Raw genomic sequence first — 20,424 nt, forward strand, 5'->3', positions numbered from 1 at the left:
ATATAACTGGTATGATTTTCATAGCTAGTTGGTCATGCTCGAAAGAGTTCTAAATAATACTTTTGTCAGTTTAAGAAGAAAGATAAACTGAGGGAAAAATATACTACAAATATTTTAATAAATAATTGTTTTAATAAATACATTTACGAACGAAAAATAAATAATTTGCTAAATAAAAAAATATAATAGTTCAATTAATGGTTCTTGTATCAAATAAATATATGTTTACATTTAGTAAATATTCAATAACACTATTCAAAAAAATATTCATAAAAATTTACATTTTTCTCTCAATGTGTATTTTGAAGTAATCGAAGTATCATTTTTTTCGTATTTTTTTAAAGTAATAGTTGTGTGTGTGTGTGTGTGTGTGTGTGTGTGCCTTTTAAAACAGATTTTTTACACATTTAGAGCAGAGAAATGATTTTTGATATATTTAAAAGTCTAAAAAGAATATATATACCTATATATATGTACATATACATATATGTATTTCATACGGTTCTGCACAGAATACATATATATATATATATATATTCAAATAGATATACTTACTATTATTTAGACTATATCGCCCAAAAGATAAGCATTGAAATCTGATGTAGTTCCTACATAAAATTTAGACAACGTAATTATACATAGGCCGCAGTACAATTCATAACATGAGTGTTATTTTTCTTTAACATTTGATAAATAACAGGGATGAAATGATTTTTAAACATTATGAGCGTGAATCAAACCACAGCTATATTTGAGTAAAGATATACAAAAATAATTAAATAAAGGATAATTATGAGATGCCAATTAAAATCATCGCAGCAAAATAGTAATATCTGATATTAATTCTCATTGATTAATCAAAAATGTGTATGCGCACTTTAAATTAGCTGCGTTCAGGAGAGAAAACCGAACCAATGAGCGCTCAGTAATTCTTTAATGTAATTGGTTCTTGCCTTTAGTTCGTTAAATTTAAGTGCAGTAACTAATCATATTAAAGAATCACTGAATACTCACTGATTAGTTTTCTCTGCTAAATACAGCCATTCATACATCATGAATTCATACGCAAAGTATGCTCTGTATAAAAAAAAAAGTTATTCAATTTAGTTTATTAATTTTATAACATTCTATTTTATACGGATTATGTATATGTTTCGATTGATACTAAAAAAACAGAATAGTAATAAATGTTGATCGCTATATAGAATAATAGTTATTTACAACAACGAACATTTCGCTGATCAGCTTAATCTTGATATATGTTGTCAAAATCATGACAACATAAGTGATTTTCAGAAAGTTTTAGCCGTTGTTCATTATTTATTATTAAAAAGTTATTAAAAAATAAAGTTTACAAATATAAATGTGTATAGGTAAACTTTTAAATTATTCATAGTTGAGCTCATCTTCGATTTTGATGAAATTAGGCTCATTCGACGCGTTCATGGGTTTACAACTTCCCGTGCCAAGTACGGTTCCACACAGATTTCCAATTTTCTACAAAAAGTTAAATTTAATCTAAAAATAAATTAGGTTTGTATTTGCGGGGGAAAGACCTTCGGACACACATATATTTTATATTTTGCGGAAAGCTCCATCCCTTTCCCTCTTCTTCTTTTCCCTCCCTCCCTCTTCGCGGACTAAAAAAAAAACCTTCTGAAGATCATTCAGGGTTATAACCTTGACAACATAGATTAAGCTGATTGACGAGATATGTTCATTATTGTAAATAATAATCTGTATAATGATATTTTAAGAATAGGATATAATTTGTTACATAGTTTACTGTTATTTATAATAGCATAAGTATATGTAAAAAACATATCTGAGAACTTTCAAGCAAACATCGTAATAAATTATATGTGTTATTTCAAATATTAGAAGAAATGTTAAAAAATGTTCTAAAGATTTTTATGATTTTTGCTCCTGAATATATGAAATATTGTCGAACGTTAATAGAAAAATGACACGCTCATTAATGAGCGGTTTAAATGTTTAAATGTTATCTAATAATTTATTTATTATATAAGGATATTGTTAAATAACGTTTTCTCAGAAGTTTTTTTTAAATTTAGTATAAATATATTTTTAAAAAGTATGACAAAGTAACTAATCGTTTAGACAAGCAATGAAAAAATACTGTACTACGTAGGATTCATTAATATAGATATCCGTAGCTGTATAAATATTTTGCAAAACATGCAGCTTATTGATTTCTTTTTGCTTTTGAGCATGAACCAATTAGCTATACAATTATGAAGTAAAAAAGACTTATTAAATATTAGAAAAATTTAACAGTTCAATACAAACGGATCACAGACACCATTAATGCAAGTAACCTTCTTTTAACAACAACTCTTATGGAAAAATCATCATTGTGTATAAATATTTATAAATTTGATCTATTTCTAATAAACGTGAAAGTCGAATACAAGTGCAATATAGACTAGAAATTCGCGGTATTTAGATTATAGAAATCTAAATATAAAGAGCCTTACGTGACTTAATTTACATTGCAAATGAGAACGACTCCTATAGTGTATATCTAATATTCTATGATCACGAATTTTCGATTCGAATCATCGATCAGCGTTGACACAACTTGCGCGTTTACATCAAAGTTTATTAATTTTCCCGTTTCATCTCATGAAATGTCGATCCGACATGTGTGTTCTTTCCGTTGAGAAAAGCAGAAACTGTTCGTATCCGGAAGGAAGGAAGGAGTGTACACTTAGCGAAGAGAATCGTCACATTGCTGATTGGACGAGTTGATAGTAGGACTTGACAAAGTCCGACATGTTAGAGCAGTAGTAAATTTGCGTGTGAACGAGTAAATGTGTGACGAATGTATCTCTCGGTAGCTTCGTTCAACGATGCTGGTCAACGCGTGCTGTCGGACATTGCCTGTAACATAGCGACACCAAGTGCGTGAGAGAGACAGTCGTCATCAGATGATTCTCGATTGAAATCAGTTTATTGTGACAGAAATGTAATGTAGGAGAAGATCCCGTTGCTTATAAAACGATTGTCTACGACTTTGTTTGCGTATACCACATTATAGACGGAATAATAATCAACAAATCATACTGTTGTAATAAAAAATGAACATTTTTTTTCTGTACGTAAGAACGAAAATAATCGTTTGGGCAACTAAACTTTTTGGGCACTAAATATGACCCTGTTTACTAAATTGTGCTCTATCACGGCACAATTTTAAGAAATTTATAATTAAAGTTGCAAAAAACTAATGTAATGTATTTTAACTACAATATATAACATGTTAGATAAGTTTTACTGCAAATAAAATTAAATTGATAGAATTTTCAAGCTTTTAAGGGGATCTTAAAGTGAAGACCGAATGGAATTGTTATTTTACTGATTCAGTAGGACTTGCACACAAACAATTTACGTGTTACCAATGCATCACTACTAGTACTATACAATATCACACACACCACATATAACGTATGTATATAAATTTTCATAGAAAGTTATCATAGAATTAAATGTCTAAATTTAATTTTAAGATCACGAATTAAATTGATGAACAATTTTATAATTTGATGCTTAATTGGCATTATTTTAAAGAGATCTTAATGTATCGAAAATCCATAAATAAATTTATTGCGAATTGCGAAAAGTTTTACCTCGGCCAGGAATCAAATCCAGATTTCTAGTATTCCATGTGAGCGTCTTAAGGCTGATATTATATCTGTTGTACAACAAATTGTTCAAACTTGTTGATTAGCTACAAGACAGAGAGATTCGAGAAACTCTTTATCCTGCAATCAACAGGTTTGAAAAGCTTGTAGTACGATAAAAAACGGATGAATGTAATATTAGCTTACTTTTAGACCCCGGAGGTCTTAGTAATATTTTTCGCAACAACCGATATGTAGGAATACACGCATTTTTCAGAACGTGTATAAACAATAATAAATGATTTATTACGATCGAACAATGTGAATATACAATAAGTAAAAAATGACGCCATAACGATCAAAGCTGGATTTTAAGTGCTTTAAATAATTCCATGTAAATTTATATACTTTGATACTTTGATAATTTAATAATTTGATACTTAATTGGCATCGTTTTAAAGAGATCTTAATGTATTGGAAATCTGTAAATTTATTGTAAAAAATATTACTTCGATCTTCAGCTTCGACCGTTATAGGCGTTATTTCTTATTTATTGTGTATTTACATTATAATGTTTATACCAAATAAATTGTTTATTACTGTTTATACATGCTTTAAGAAATGCATACGTTCCTACTTTGGGATAATTAATTTACTTGAGTTACTTCCCAATTATCCGTACGAACAGTCGTCCTAATAAGGACAGATGGATGAGACTTAGTCGTCCTGACAAGGACGGATATTTCGTTAGGCGAGCAGAGAGAGACCAATGAGAGATAATTTGCCGGATTCTGAAAAGAACCTGGCAGCGATAGATGTTGACTGTTAGGTATTTGAAACGACTATTAGGAGGTACCGGTCGACGCTGCTCAAACCGACGCCTTACGCTACGCGATCTTCTTCAGAGTCGAGATATCCCGTGAACTTCGGGCACTTCGGGTATGTAGTATTGGGTTCTCCTCTTGCTAAAAAGATGCGCGTGTGCATTAAGGTTCGCGTATCTCTGTCTTAGAAGTAATCTCCAAGGCCGAAGGTAGTCCGGTAATCGTATTCGTTGGAGAACTGTTGCGGGTTGATCCTGAGTTGCTAGTGAATATGATGGCCCGTCACTTCTATCAACGGAGAAGCCGGGTCTGGGAGAGAATAAGATTCTTTAAATCTCTAGCTTGGCGCGTCGGGTACTGTTAGGAATATTTTGAGACCGCTGACATAGTTTACTCGACGTCCGCAAGGACGGAGAAGTCGGGTCTTGGAGAAAAGATTTCCCGAACCTCTGGAGAATTATTGGATGCTGCGAGTGACGACTCACTCGGGACCGTTGGCGGAAGTTGCTCAACGTCCGTTAGGTCCGGTAGTGGAGAGAGAGAGAGAGAGAGAATCTCTTCAAACCACTGGCAAGCTGTCCGTTGAGCCGGATTCTGTAGAGAGAGAATCTTTCCGAACCACTGGCAAGATATGTGAGATCGTCTGGAAAAAAATCGAGTCTAGGAAGAAAGACTTTTTTCTGAACCACTAACTCTGCCGTTTTTTGGTACACTTTGGTATTTGATGGACTGATTGTCCTGCAGTGGACGTAAAGGCCTTGGAGGAATGGTCTAACTGCTTCTCGAATCGAGGTAGAATTTTGGTTTCTCTTGCTTAAGCAGAGATTGTAGACAAGCCCTGACAAGGGCTGTTGAAAGTTATACCATCTCTAAAGACTTCTCATGATCTCAGCCTCCTTGACTAAAAAGCCGAATGTTTGCTTTTATTTATGTAAAATTATATATTTTTATTATTTTAAAAAGCTTGTGTTATATATTATAAATACTGGTAAGGTTCTTGGCAGTTTTCCTTACCTATACAATAAATATTGATATTCTTTCACTTTTGCTTAATGAAAAATGTTCATTTATATAGAACTATGTTTATAAACGATTATTTTTATATTATTCCCTTTGTTAACTTGTCTTTATAATATTCAATAATCAATAATTCAAATTATATTAAATTATATATTTATATTCAAATTTATGTATACATATATTATATAGTATCACATCTCTATTTTATTTGTTAAGTCATTATTTTACAGAAATTTGTAAATAACTGTCAGATTAAATGGAGATTATAGAGCATTCTATTTTACTCGAGTTAAATATGTTTATGAGATCACATTTAACGCACATCCACGCAAAAGAGAGCCCACACGTATTACGTTAATCGTTGAAATTGTGTGTTTTTTATGAGGATAGGTGACTTGAATCTTCATAAAAAAATACATGTAGCCCGTGCCCCATGGTAGTATGGGGCTCTTGTAAACTCACTAAAAACATCTTCCTATACGTCATTCACCATCCCCACGAAACCGCAAGTTAAGCGTTACATCATGGAGTGGTACAACTGTTAGCTTCTCATTTATCGTTATTCTCCTTCATCTCCTATCCTTACTTGATGCCCTTAGAATTGGTCGATTTCTCCTTTCTTGATCTTTTCGACGAAGATCCTTCAAGAGTTTCATCGTAAATGTTTAAACTGCTTTCCACTTTCGCTGAGAAGTAAGCATATGTGGCACCATGATCTCTGGGGTAATATTTTCTCCTATCTCCACCTCCATAACGTCGACAATAGAAAAAGTGTTCAGCATCCTCAAATATCCTCCACAATCCAGGCAGTGACTCTCTAATTTGAACCGGTATAACAATCCAGGCAGTGACTCTCTAATTTGAACCGGTATAACAATCCAGGCAGTGACTCTCTAATTTGAACCGGTATAACTCGGAAATATCTATAACTCGTCAGTATTTGTGCCAAATAGTGGTCTAGTTCGTCGTGTTGCCTCTATACCTATGGTCAAATATCCAGGATAACGTGATAAGTCCATTTTTGCCGCTCATCTTGTTTCCACTATAAGTTGCCACAAGTTAAGCGTTTCTTCTTCTACAGTTTTTTGTTGGTCCTTGTCTCTCACGCGATACAGCCTCCGTCTCTCTTCCGCTACAAGGTCAAAAGATATCATTCTTGCAATGACCAAAGCTGTTAAATGTGACACAATGTGATACGTACTAGACACTCGCAGCGCATACTCGTACAGTCGCTGGACAGACTATATCCTCTTGCTGTGAGATGGCACCTTCATAGAATCAGCCGAGATAGGTGCTCCATACATCGTTATTGATGTAACTACAATTGCCTTCAAATTGACCTAGGTCTTCCTACATTGGGCATAATGCGCATAAAAATCGTGTTTGCTTTAACGGCCTTGCTGCTGATATAGTTAAGGTGCTCCCCAAAGGACAGCCTTGCATCAATCTTAATCCCCAGATACCTCACACAGGATTTTGATTCAATCTCATGGTTAACAACCGTGAGTGTTATCATTTCTTTCTTTTTCCTTCTTGTAATCGCGACTGCTTCCGTCTTGTGCGCTGCCAGCTAGAGTCCAACATTTAGAGTTGACAGCCACCTCTGGATGATCGTCACCGTTTCATGGGAGGTTCGTACAATCTTCTCGAGATATTTCGCAACAAGAGCACCGCCACATCATCTGCATATCGAATTATCTTTCGCTTCCTCAGGTATGGGAAGAGGTATGAGGATGTCGTCCTACATGACATTCCATAGCAAAGGACCAAAAACAGATCCCTGTGGAACCCCATCAGTAATATTGTATCCTTAGTTGTGCCCTCATTAGTGTCATATCTCAGGATCCTATCTTGAAGATAGTCGGCTAAAATACGCCGGATGTAGACCTGGTAATATTCGATACCTTTTTATGCACGTGGCGTATATTTTTTCTTTTTTCGAAAAAGATTTTTTTAGGAATTTTATTTATATGTCTATTTCTAATGTAATAATTATTAAAGTAGAGAAGAAGAGAGAGATAGAAAGAAAGAAAAAATTCTTTATTGCCTTTACATTTATTTATTTTATAAGAAATTTTATTACGATACGTCAGCAAATTTATTTCTTGCAGCATTATGATAATTAAACAACACGAATATATAATCGTGATAAATAAGATATGTTCGAAAACATTGAACGTTACAATTAGCTGCTCTATGGCCAAAATTAAATAAACAATATTTTATAAAAACAAGAATTTCTTTACTCATATTTTGTTTTAATTGACAAAGTACATTCTTTTATATATCATTAAAAATATTTGACTGCTTTTAGCAGTTTAATAAAGTCGCTATTATTATTATTGTTATTATCATTAATATTATTATAAAAAAAAACTCTTAATTCTATACTTGCTGCACTGTATTGTATTTGCCTTCAACGCTATTTCGCACAGACCACAATATAAGACGAATACATGGAATGCGCATATAGAGGCGTTTCTCGTACATATTTCAAAAATAGTTTTTAGGAATATGATTATATTATATTTCGTTATCTATATAAAATACTTTTAAGCGTTGTCACGAAAAAATTAAAAAGGTTTCGAATATTATGAGTGAGAGTGCTAGTATTGAAAAAATAAAGAATATAAAGCAATCTTTTATTGTAATCATTAAGTATTCTTGAAACCATTCAATTTTTATTCAAAATATTTTTTGTATCTCTCATAGTTTCGGCGATATTCCCTTTGAAAAAAAAATCGAATTCTTGAAGAGATTTCTTTTCACCTCCTTAATGTACGACTCACACGTATAAAAAATTATGTATCACGTATCTCTTATTTTTGTCTATATTTTCATATTCAAAACTTATTAAAATTGAATAGGAACACTTGGTTGTGTTTCCTCGTGATTTCCCAGTATTAACTTTCGAGTTATAAATCATGGACGCATGGACCAACACTTGCATTACATATAAACCTATATCCGTACATGCTAATATGTGTATGTAGTATGTGAATATATATTAAATGTTTGAACTTACGCTAGAAGTCATATTTCCCTGGTTAACATGCTGCGCCGGCAATTTCTCCTGATAGAAATCATCGTTTTGGGAACTCGGTACATTCTGGACAAAATCGAGGAGCCGACGGTTCGGGCTGTTAGGCGTAGTAGGCAGATCATTCGATAAATTCGGGAAACAAGCATTAGATGTACTGCGCCGATGCCGCGATAAACTATAATGCTCGTAATTGCGGTAGCAACCGGGTCCAGTCTGAGCAGGTCCACGACCGCACGCAGATTCCCCCTCCGTGCTGTTACCATCCACTCCAGACATGTTATGACCTTGAAATAAATTCAAAATCTGCGTTATTCTCCAGAATAGAAGTATCGCTGAAGAAATTAACGATTGAATACTATCGTTTAAATGTATATTATTACTTACTTAAGTATTATATGAATTAAACATTTTATCAACTACATAATAAAAATTGTCAAGCACATTATAAATTGTTTTAATAAAAAATATTTACAAGATACTTGGTAAAATTTACACATTACATCTTAATACGGATCAGTTGCCATTATATTATTACATTTTGGCATATATATGACTTCCAGGAATTATCAGGATTCCTTAAATAATACAAACAGTAATCAAAGGAGGAGAATTATATAGCCACATGCCTTTCTCTCTTTCTCTGTATTTATTTGTCCTTAAATGTAATGTTTACATACAACTAAAAAATTATATTATCAAATATCTATCCCTTAATTATCTTTCGTCTATGAATCCAAGTTTAGGCTCGGTGAACGATCTCATGATGTCCGTGTCACACTACGCATTGGAGATTAAGAATTATGAATTGAAGATTAGAATGTGGTCAATTAGATAATTTTAATTTTAATCCGTTTCGTTCTGATTGGCTGAATTCTAATTCTCGATTCGTAATCCTCAATCTCCAATGCGTAGTGTAACACAGGCATAATGCTACGTCTTTTCTATACTGGGTTATTTTTTAAGTATAAGAAACCGAACTCCGTCGCATTTATCGACGGTGACGCGTACTATTTGCTCGTGACTTTAAATTTTAGTAAAGATAACGTCATCGGATATGATCAATCAATTACCATGCTGTCTATGTATGATAAAATTTTCATAAACAACTAAGCCAGGTTGAAAACATCATTATGTGTGTATGTATTGTAAAATTTATATAAGATATTTTACATTTATCATTATTTGGCACACTTATTCTATTTAAAATAATAGAGAATCACAAACTGTTTAATATATTTTAAAATTATTGAAATTTTACTGTGTTTTTTATAAAATAAAATAAATTAAACTTATTTTATACATTATTATGGAATTATTAATATGTTAGAAAGAATCACAGTAAAATTATTTAAAATATTATGTTCTACGATTACCACGATTTTCAGGGTAAATTTTAAAAGAAAATTCTCTCCGTGTGTATATATGTATAAAACTTAAAAGGAAAGAAAGGAGAGAGGTATGAAAAGAAGGAAAGCCGGGGGAGTGGAGAGAGAGAGAGAGAGAGAGAGAGAAAGATAAATGAAAGAAAAAGAAAAAGATTAGTTTCTAATCTAATACATCTATTACGACATATCTAATATATCTATTATATGAACGACATATATCTAATATATCTCTTAGACATATGTCGTTGGCGCTAGCGATACAGTTACAGGTTCTGATGGACGCTAGCGATGCATGGTTAGCGCCAGTAAACACTGCGATATCTTCTACATCATTCTACTGTTCTGCACTTGAATCTGCAGATATTCCGTAGAGATAAATTAAAGGGAGATTGTGTCCAGCAAGGACACAGCACACAGTATAACACAGTGAATTCTTATTGTTTGCCAACATTAAATCCATTCATTCAAAATGACGCTATTATTATTGGTTAATTAAATAAAGTATAAAAATAAAGATGTTTATTTTCATATATCTGAATTTGTATATATACAGGGTGTTTCTGAAATAACGCCCACCAATCATACAATGCTATTCTTAGTAAAAAAAACTGAGTCGAAAAGTCCTGTACCATTTTGCAATTTTCGCAATATTTTTTTTAGTCATCCAATGAGTAAAATGTCTAAAACCGACCGTGTAAGACAACTTTAAGATATCTTTAAGAGTTCTTTAAGAAACATCGTCAAAATATTTCACAAAGAACACTGAAAGATATCTTAAAATTGTCTTATACATCGATTTTATCTGTTTATTCGGCAATCTTTAGAAATTAATATCTCGTCAACTATTCCAAAAATTGCAAAATATACAAGACTTTTCGACTCAGTTTTTTATTAGGAACAGCACTGTATGATTAGTGGGCGTTATTTCAGAAACACCCTGTATATCTGCTTATTGTGACGCTCTGTATGTATCATATACGTCGTACAGTATATGACATCCATGTTTTTATACATATATTGCGAATGCTTTAAACACCTCGAAAAGGTAAAAATTTCTCATGCGAATAAAATGTACATCTATTAATAGCGTTTTCAACCCGAGTGAGTTTGCACCGATTTGGGTTGGATATTATTGATGTTACATGTTCTACCAATATATAGGAGAGCATACAACGTCATTAATTCGACTCAGGTTGGTGCTGCAAACCCGCTCGGGCCGAATATATGCTATAAGAAAAGAGATCGAAAGACGGAACAAGGAATAGAGACGACTAATCGATATGATTGTATCGATCTTCTCTCTCAGAGGTACACTTTATACGCATGAACGAAGGAGAGAGAGAACGCATCTGCGCCAAATAAGTGCGTCCTTTTCTACATGAGCATTACCTCCACTCCTCAAATTTCGGTGAATGTTCAATCTGGATATATACTATATTTATGGAAATTTTAATTAATTACTAAATTTTATATAAATAGCATATAAACAACAAGTAGGGTCACCTCAGTGTGGTAAGTCTGTATCTCGATTCTGTAATTCTTAATGACAGTGTCTCGATATCGTTATATTATTGTTACGTAGATATTATACACGATAAAAAAAGTTACGCAATGGTAACATAACGATATCGAGAATTGACGTAGACTTACAGAATTGAGATATTGGAGCACTTTCACGATGTTAGAAAAGTAGGCGAAGAGCTGCATTTTCATTGTATTTTATATTGTTCGTGGGGCCTTGCTGTCTTCCTACAATCAGTCACGGATGTTTTTATGCTTTAGTTTACAAATGTATGTACTTTAAGCAGAAATCAACCGAAACCAAGGGAAAAAAAAAATTTGTTTTTGAATTTGTAAATTTTTCACTACAATTTCGAAAATTGAGGTCTCTGCTTCTCACAGAAGATATCATTCGATCAAAGTTGAATTTTTCAATAGTTTTTATTAGCTCAAGTACGCAATTTTTCCTCGCTATTAGATCCTCGAAAAAAAAGGTTTCTTCACCCCACCCTAATATACCATATGTATTATAGAAATATATTAAAAAGACAGAAAATATATAACAATATGAATTGCAGATCGTATCTTTCGCTAGCACATTAGTCCATCGCTTACCAGTATCGACAATGACGTCGATGAGATCCATACTCTTGGCGAAAGCGTCTCTCAAGTTGATATGATGAAAAGACACGATGCTGCCTTCCCGTTTGGCCCTCTCAAGAGCCTCTCGTCTTTTGATGGCTTTTTCCCGTCTCATCTGATTTTTGTAGAATTCGGCGAAATTGTTGACGATAATGGGAATGGGCAACGCGATTACCAGGACACCACATATACAACACACACTGCCGATCACTTTGCCGAGCGGGGTCGTGGGGTAGATGTCGCCGTATCCGACGGTGGTCATTGTGATGCCTGCCCACCAGAAGGTCTCTGGAATGCTTATGAATTTGGTCCCGGGTTCCTCCTTCTCGGCAAAATAGGCGAGACTCGAGAATATGAGGACGCCCATTGCCAAGAAAAGCATCAGTAATCCTAACTCTTTATACGAGTTACGTAAAGTGAAGCCGAGACTCTGTAGCCCGGTCGAATGACGGGCTAATTTCAGGATCCTTAGGATCCGCATTATACGAAAGATCTGCACTACCCTGCGCACGTCCTGGAACTGGTCGTTCGCATTTTTGTTGGTTTCGACCAGGAATAAAGATACGAAGTATGGTAGTATCGCCAGCAAATCGATCACGTTAAGACCGCCTTTGAAAAATTTCCATTTGTCCGGCGAGGCACTGAACCTAAGCAAGTATTCAAGAGTAAACCACGAAATGCACACAGCCTCCACCATAGCGAGCTGCGGATTGTCTTGAAAGTTTCCCTTCTCGTCATTTACTTGCATACTAGGAATGGTGTTGAGAGTTAGTGCGATCGTTGAAAGCACAATAAAGAGTATTGATATCACAGCTATCACCTGAAAAAGCGACGGATCAACTGATCAAAGAAAGCTAATCACAAGTTATTTAACTTACGTGTAACAGTTTTCCCTTTTGATATCTTTCTTTATCTGTCTCTCTCTATTGTAACTGAGTAACGAGTGAGTGCCAAGAAAGAAGAAGAGGGAAAAAAGAATAAGAAAGAGGACGAGAGGTAAGGAGAAGAAAGGAAAGAAGATAGAAAGGAAAAAGAAGAGAGGAGAGAGAGTGTGGGAAGGAGAGTGGGAAAAAAGATAGAGGAAACGAAATAGAGAGAGGGAGAGAGAGAGAAGCCACCCATCTAATGTTCCTCTTGCATTCGCGGGCATGCATTCTATTCTTTTCTTTTCTCTTCTCCTTCCCCCACTTCTATCTTTTTTCCTTCTCTTCCATATTTATAGTCTCTTCATTACAGTCTCTTATCATGGCTCACTCTTTCTCTTTTTCTGTGCCTCTCTCTCTCTCTCTCTCTCTCTCTCTCCTTCCTTATTCTTTCTGCCCTATTTTCTCTCTTTTTCTTTTCCCATCTCGTTCCTTTTTGTGTACGTATGCATACTCGCGTACTCGTGTGTACGACTGTATATAGGGTGGCCCACGTAAAGTGTGACAAGCCAAGTCAATAACTCGAAGAATATGGAAGATACGAAAAAAGTGAAACGGTTTCGAGGGAGACGTATTTTGGTCACGTTCTTTTCTAGATGAAAGTGCCAAAAAGATACCAAAGTTATCTCCACTTTTTAAATGCAATTATATGATTTTTTTTACATAATATGATTCCTTTAGTTATTATGCATATAAAAGTATGGGGTCTGTACTTTTTCGACACTTGGTGGAGGTACTCCTCAAGATCCTCTCTAGATACTGACTGTCTGTTTTCCACAATAGAAAGAGAGAGAGAGAGAGAGAGAGAGAGAGAGAGAGAGAGGGAGGAGGGAGGGGGAGATGTTTAAGGACAAAGATATATGCAAAGGTCGGATTTTGAGACAGAATCTTGTATTAAAATAAAAATATAAAAAACCAATAGTTTACTAGATATTTTATTCCGGCACATATTGAAATATTAAATCTACATTTCATATAAACTATTATTTTTTTATAATCCTATACCTTAATACTTTTATGAACAGAATAATAAGATGAATCAATTATTAAAGAAAACACAGTTGCTTAAAAAAAATTTGTAAGCAAAATGGATAATTTTTTAAATAAGCAACTATGAGAGTTTTCTTTACATCAATTGATTCATCTCATTATTTTGTTCATAAAAGTATCAAAGCACGATTATCAAATAATTAATAATTTACAAGATATGTATTTAATATTTCATGTTATATGTGCCAAATAAAGTATAAAATATCTCGTAACTTTTTGATATCTTTACCTTAATACTTTTATATGCAGAATAATTAGAGGAATAATATTATGTAAATAAACTGATATATATAGCTTGTTTCACTGTAGCTTATTGTACTAGGTCAGAATTAGTTCGGAACTCTACGAAAAAATAGGCCTATTATTACACATCCATACTCAGTCCAAGGGTTACTAGTCGGATGTGTAAGCTTATGTTTTCCAGTGACAATTACATGTTACTAACCGCGGTTAAAAGAGACTGGAGGACGTTGAGTGGTCGGCACTTTTGCTTTTTTTTTATTCAATGCAGGCAGAGAAGCTACATTTAATCTAACATCCGAAATGGACCTTATTCGAAACCGCGCACAGCGTACACATTCTGTTCCAACTGAATTGTGCACAATGCTGCACTTTGTGCATTCCTGTGTATAGTGAGTCACAGAAAGGTTGCAATTTTTTTTTTCAATGGGTTTTGAAATGCAGTCTGCTCACCGAAGCGATTGGCTCTTATTTACATTCAATCACTCTATAAGCAAGTCTGAGTCAGACTGAGTCCCGAAACGTATAAAAAATGTGTTGCATTGTCTTTCTGTGATTCACTGTACATATTTGTGTTAAGATGTGTTAAGCAATTGGAAAGTATCATCCTATAACATCACATCGAATTATATAATTATATTGTTATTATAATTTTATATGCATTTTCACCAATTCCATGATAATTTAAAAATAAATTTTTTTATAACTTTGGAAAATGACTTTTTTGAAACACTGTATCTGTAACAAAATATAAAACTGATAATGACGAATTACGAAAATGTTTCTACAGTGATAGAATTAAGCAAATATGAAATAACATATAATCTGTTAGCGCATTTGCGATATATGTACAATAAGCAAGCAAATATGCAAGAAAACAATTTTTTGATTGAGTACTTTTTCCATCACATTGAGTACGACATACATACAAAACTTCTCATTTTACTTGGATATTAAAAAAAATTAGTGCTATCTCTTACTTCCCCAACTTCTTATTATAATTATGGTTATTGAGACAATTCTTAATATTAGTAACCTTGTTGAAGAATAATACTAATCAATGAAGGTCCAATATTGTTAAGAAAATCTAGTGTCGAGTGATATTTATTTCTAAGCATAAATCCGTTCTGTTCTTCCGTGTGCTTATATAAAGTAGAATGGATAGATAAATGCATTTAGCTATAAGCCGAAAGATTCTTGCAATACAAAATACAAAAGGAGAAAGGCCATTGAAGAAGCAACATCTCTGATCAAGAGAGCCATCATATATGCAAGGAGGACATGATATAACTTCAATAAGCAAATGTTTCTGTGAAATATTGAAGAATATGCTGATTCAATAGAATCGATAGTGTTTACCTAGAAACGTGTAATGCAACTTTGTGAACATAGCTTTACCAGAGAGTATCTCGTCGTTTGAACGCAGTCTGCCCGACGTCGCTCGACTCATACAATTTTATTGCATTGTTCGGCCAGCTTAAAAACGTGCGTCCCTTCAAAACCCCGCTCCCTTGCTCAGAATTATATATATGAACTTGTTTTTTAAGAAATCATTAGTCCATCTCCTCCTTCCCCTGTGTCTCTCTTCCTAATATTTTTTACTCTAGAGCAATCGCTACAATGCGAAATCAATTCGTTGCTTCGAAGATTTAGCGAAATCATAATACCAATTATGCGCAATTAGGTTGTTAAATATAAAATAACAATGATTTTGCTTCACAATATTTAAATTGCAAGTAAATAGGGAAAGTGCACATACATTCGATAGCAAATCAATAAAGCAGCAGGTTTGCTTATCTCTTTCTTTATTTGCAATTATCCTTTCAAAAAATAATGTTATTTTAAATAATGTTATTTTAAATAATATCAAATAAAAAAATAAAAGTTTTGAATATTTATGTACAGAAAAATAAAAAACGACTAGAAACGTTTCTAGAAAATAAAATATACAAGGTAATTTAATACAAGCACGAATAACATTTAAAAGATAATAAAATATGATAAAAAATATACATTTTTTAAATCCTATATTCAAAAGCAACATATTTCATATGGAAATAGAGGTGAAATTATATGTATATACAAAGCGTCCCAGAATATTTAGAACTATTTTTATATATGCAGATAGAACGGAGTTAAAAAGTCTTCTACAATTTTTTTTCAATTTTCGCAATAATTAACGAGTCATTAATTATTAAAAATCGCAGTATTAGCCTATCTTGAAAAATTATTGAATCTAAACTGAAATTGTTCTGAAAATTTTGCTGAAATTTGTGGAAATTTTCCTAAAATTGGATTTAAACTTTGTTAAAAGCAATTAAAAAATATATATATACCGAAAAATCGCTGAAATTGCACTAAAACTTCTCTTTAAAAAAATATTGAATATTCTTTAACATTTTATTAAAAGTATTGCAAAATTGTTACGAATATACGAAAATTAATTTTTCTACATTTGTTTTACATAAATGGTTTTAATATGTGTGAGAAGACAGTATGATATTGAGTATGTTCTATTAGTACATTATAATTATATTTAACATTAATTATTTTTTTCTGTACGTGTTCCATCTTTTTCACAACATGTTTGATCAGATATGTGACAACTACGTCAGTTAGCATTATATTGAATAATTGAAGGATCAGTTCCCGTTGTCGATCGCAGAGATCAAGCTTGCTATGTTGTGGTACAACTTAGGATGGATAATCGTTTGGGAATATCATAAAATTATTTACCGAATTCAGGAAAAATATTCTTTTTTTATTATAATTTTATTATATGTCCTCTGTAATATGAAATCAGTAATACTTATTTTAGCAATAAAACTGGATCAATTAATTTCATTAAAATTTTACTGAAATTTCACTGAAAAATGTTTCAAAACAAAATTTCGTACAATTTCAATGAAGTTTCAAAATTTTAGTGAAATTAATTGATCCAGTTTCGCTGAAATTTCGTTGAAGCGAAACTTTTCCACCAGAGTTGTACCTATATTTAAGATAAAATAATATATTAAAATTGAGTAATTGAATAATATCTGTCGCTATAGTCTTTATTAGATTGTATCTACATTTAAGATAAAATATTATGTTAAGATTGAATAATAGATATTTCATAATTGCTACATTTTGATGAGAGCGGCGCACTTGCATACCGTTCAATTGCACACATCACTCACATCGGCCTATTCCTAGTAATTTTCATTGCTTCATCAATGAGATTATATTATTTTAAATTAGCCAATTAGTGCACTGAAAAAAATTTACGAAATTTGAATAAATATTTGTTTAGATTAGTACCAATGGGACCATTTGCTTACAGAAAATATTCAATTAAAAAAAATGATATTTAAATTAAGTAAAATTTTTTTTAATTGAACAAATGTTTATTTACTGTAAATAAATGGTACTATCTAAACAAATATTTATTCAAATTTCGTAAATTCTTTTTCAGTGTGATGTGGGCAATTGAGATATATCCTATTTTGATATTCATATAAGAAAAAGGATATTTATATTGAGCCCTTTTAAGATAACCTATTGAAAATTATTCATAGATGTTTTTTGTTGGATCTTAAGAAAATTTAGATTTTTCTTTGTAAAAACTGATGATTGTTTATTAGAATTACAATTTAGTAGCCCAATCATACAATTTAACGAGTCTTCAAATCGTGATATGTGATTCGAATTCTCCTATGAGGGAGTTATTCTAGGGCCAAAAAACAACATATATCGAGGAGTTTGTACCATTGAAAATTGATGTAAGGAAGTTTGTTTTGTTTGTATATTTTTAGCAGATCGTATAGTCTTGTTGAAAAAAAGATTGTATAGTGTTGATTTAATTTTACTGGGAATGTTGAACGTTTCTAGGATTGTGTGTGTGTCGTGTTCTGTGCAATTGTATTCGTTGTATCTTTATCAAGTTTTTTATATGCTTTATTCGAGAGTACCACGTAGTTACAATTCAGACTCTCTCAATTACTCATCTATAAAACTGATTACGCAAAATCCAATGATTGTACTTTGTGATTGTGATCAAATCTAATAATCAGCAAACATAATTTTTTCTAAGATAATTGCAGAACATTTGACTCCATTTCACAGGATATATTTAGAAGAGATAGAGATGAGGTTTTAGAAATTAAATGAATACTTCAATGAATCTCTCTCTCTCTCTCTCTCTCTCTCTCTAAATTTGTAAGAATGAGAGTAAACTCATAATTTCGGAACACATATCAATTGTTTATAGTCTATGCTATATATTACAAAACAGAAAATGTAGAATCTATTCTAGAATATTATTGTACATGTAAAACGGAAACACGAATATTATTCACTGAGTAAACTATCAGTAACATTAAATCAATGTTAACATTTTTTATCCAACAATGTAACTATTACATACAACATGTGTTACATTATTTATGTTATTGAATGAGAAATTATAACATTCATGTAATATTACTGTTAGTTTAGCGAGTAGTGGTCATGTTATTATAATGCTTAGAACACATGCAATGTAAAAATAATATTGTACAAAATATCTTTTGAATAGAATGTAAAATGCAGGTAATAAAACTATAATTATAATTAAAAATTGATTATGTTTCTTAATCATTTGGTAGTATTACGAGATGCAATCATGGAATTTGATGTAATCAACTCTGTGGATGAGTAATTAAGAAAGTTTAAGTAAGACTCAAATTGCAGTCACGTAATGAATTTTGGGGACTTGTTAAAACTCATAGAGAGTTGCAGACACGATAATTTTTGCATTAAAATTCTAAAAATTATCAATTTCCGACTTTCTTTGTAAACTAAACTATAGTTACTGTAGAGCTATACGCTTTGAAATTGTTGATCGGCATTTCATGAATTATTACGTTTGCAATTGAAAAGCACAAACTATAGGAACTATAGGAAAACAGATTTCAACCTAGCAGAAACCGTATATTCTGGTAAACGTATTTCTGATATGTTGAAATTTGTTATTTCTTGTTACCTATATATTTTTTTGTATATCAAGTTTATAACTTTAAAGTTGGAATGAATTCCAACGGAATAAAATTTCCAACATAAGATATATGCGACAAGATTCTTTGGCATTTTAAAATAATTTTTATTTAGATAAATTACAAAAGTTTTAAAAATTGGAAGAGAAAAATAAATTTTGGAACACACACATACGAGGGGCTACTCACCTCTGAAATCAGCGAAGAAATCAGTCAACGAAGCAATCAAGCATTCATCATTGAAATTAAGAAATTATCTGAAATCAAACAAAAAAACATCGTCGAAAAAAAACGCGTTTTTGGTCGCGCGTCTCGAATTTCTTTTGGAAAACAAATGAAGTCACTGTGAAATCACGTTGAAATAGCATAAATATCAGAAATTGGAAATCATTTTCGTCAATGAGTAATCTCTCGCATGCGTACATAATCGTTCTTTTTTTAATCTGAATGCATTATTTTAAAATAAATATGTTGAAGTTATGATGAGAAGAATAAAAATTATTTAGATAAATTACAAAATTTTTGTGTACAACACTTTTCTCGTATATTTTCTTTGTTTAAGGAAATGTTAATTTTATTTTAAGAAGATAATTCTTCTTAAAGTGAAATTGAATTAAACATTTATTTTAAAAATATAGAAGATGTGACACGTGTATCTTATCTTTATGCTATAAAATGTTCAAAATTTGTTAAAATCGAAGATGGAAAAAATATAATTGAATACATTTCTTGTTAAATACATAGAAAAAAGCAATAAAATAAAAAATATTTTATTCTACACATTTTTCAAATTATAAAATTGATCGTTCTGATTTCCATTATATTTATTCGACGTAGGCTATTACGATTTTTATTTACATTCATCAATCTATCCACAATTGACTCTTACAATCCATTCGATCCACAAAAGATTTATAGATCTTGTGGATTACGGCTGAAGAATATACTCGCCAGTACATCTACAGGGGAGATTGAGGGGCTATTGCGGATACGTCCGGGAAAAGTTAAATAAAATTGCCAATTATTTATCAATTAATAAAAGCCTTTATTCAAAAGATATACTTTAGATATTTACCTTTAAACTAGAATAATTAACATTCATGTATTATCAATATAAACTACAATTTTAAATAAAAAACAAAAC

General features: G+C 32.0%; 1 protein-coding gene across 3 annotated transcripts in view; it reads right to left on the reverse strand.

Annotated features, from left to right (window-relative positions):
- Shab (Shaker cognate b) overlaps positions 1 to 20,424 on the reverse strand; it is a 56,508-nt gene that overhangs the window by 24,734 nt on the left and 11,350 nt on the right. For all 3 annotated transcript variants that reach the window (XM_018504043.1, XM_018504042.1, XM_018504041.1), the window contains 2 exons: positions 12,029 to 12,875; positions 8,511 to 8,812 (listed from right to left, as the gene is read on the reverse strand). In XM_018504043.1, coding sequence (XP_018359545.1) covers positions 8,511 to 8,812; positions 12,029 to 12,875 — 1,149 coding nt within the window. The remainder of the gene's footprint in view (positions 1 to 8,510; positions 8,813 to 12,028; positions 12,876 to 20,424) is intronic.

This window comes from Trachymyrmex cornetzi, unplaced genomic scaffold, assembly GCF_001594075.2.
Source record: "Trachymyrmex cornetzi isolate Tcor2-1 unplaced genomic scaffold, Tcor1.1 scaffold16, whole genome shotgun sequence".
Classification (NCBI taxonomy): Eukaryota; Metazoa; Arthropoda; class Insecta; order Hymenoptera; family Formicidae; genus Trachymyrmex; species Trachymyrmex cornetzi.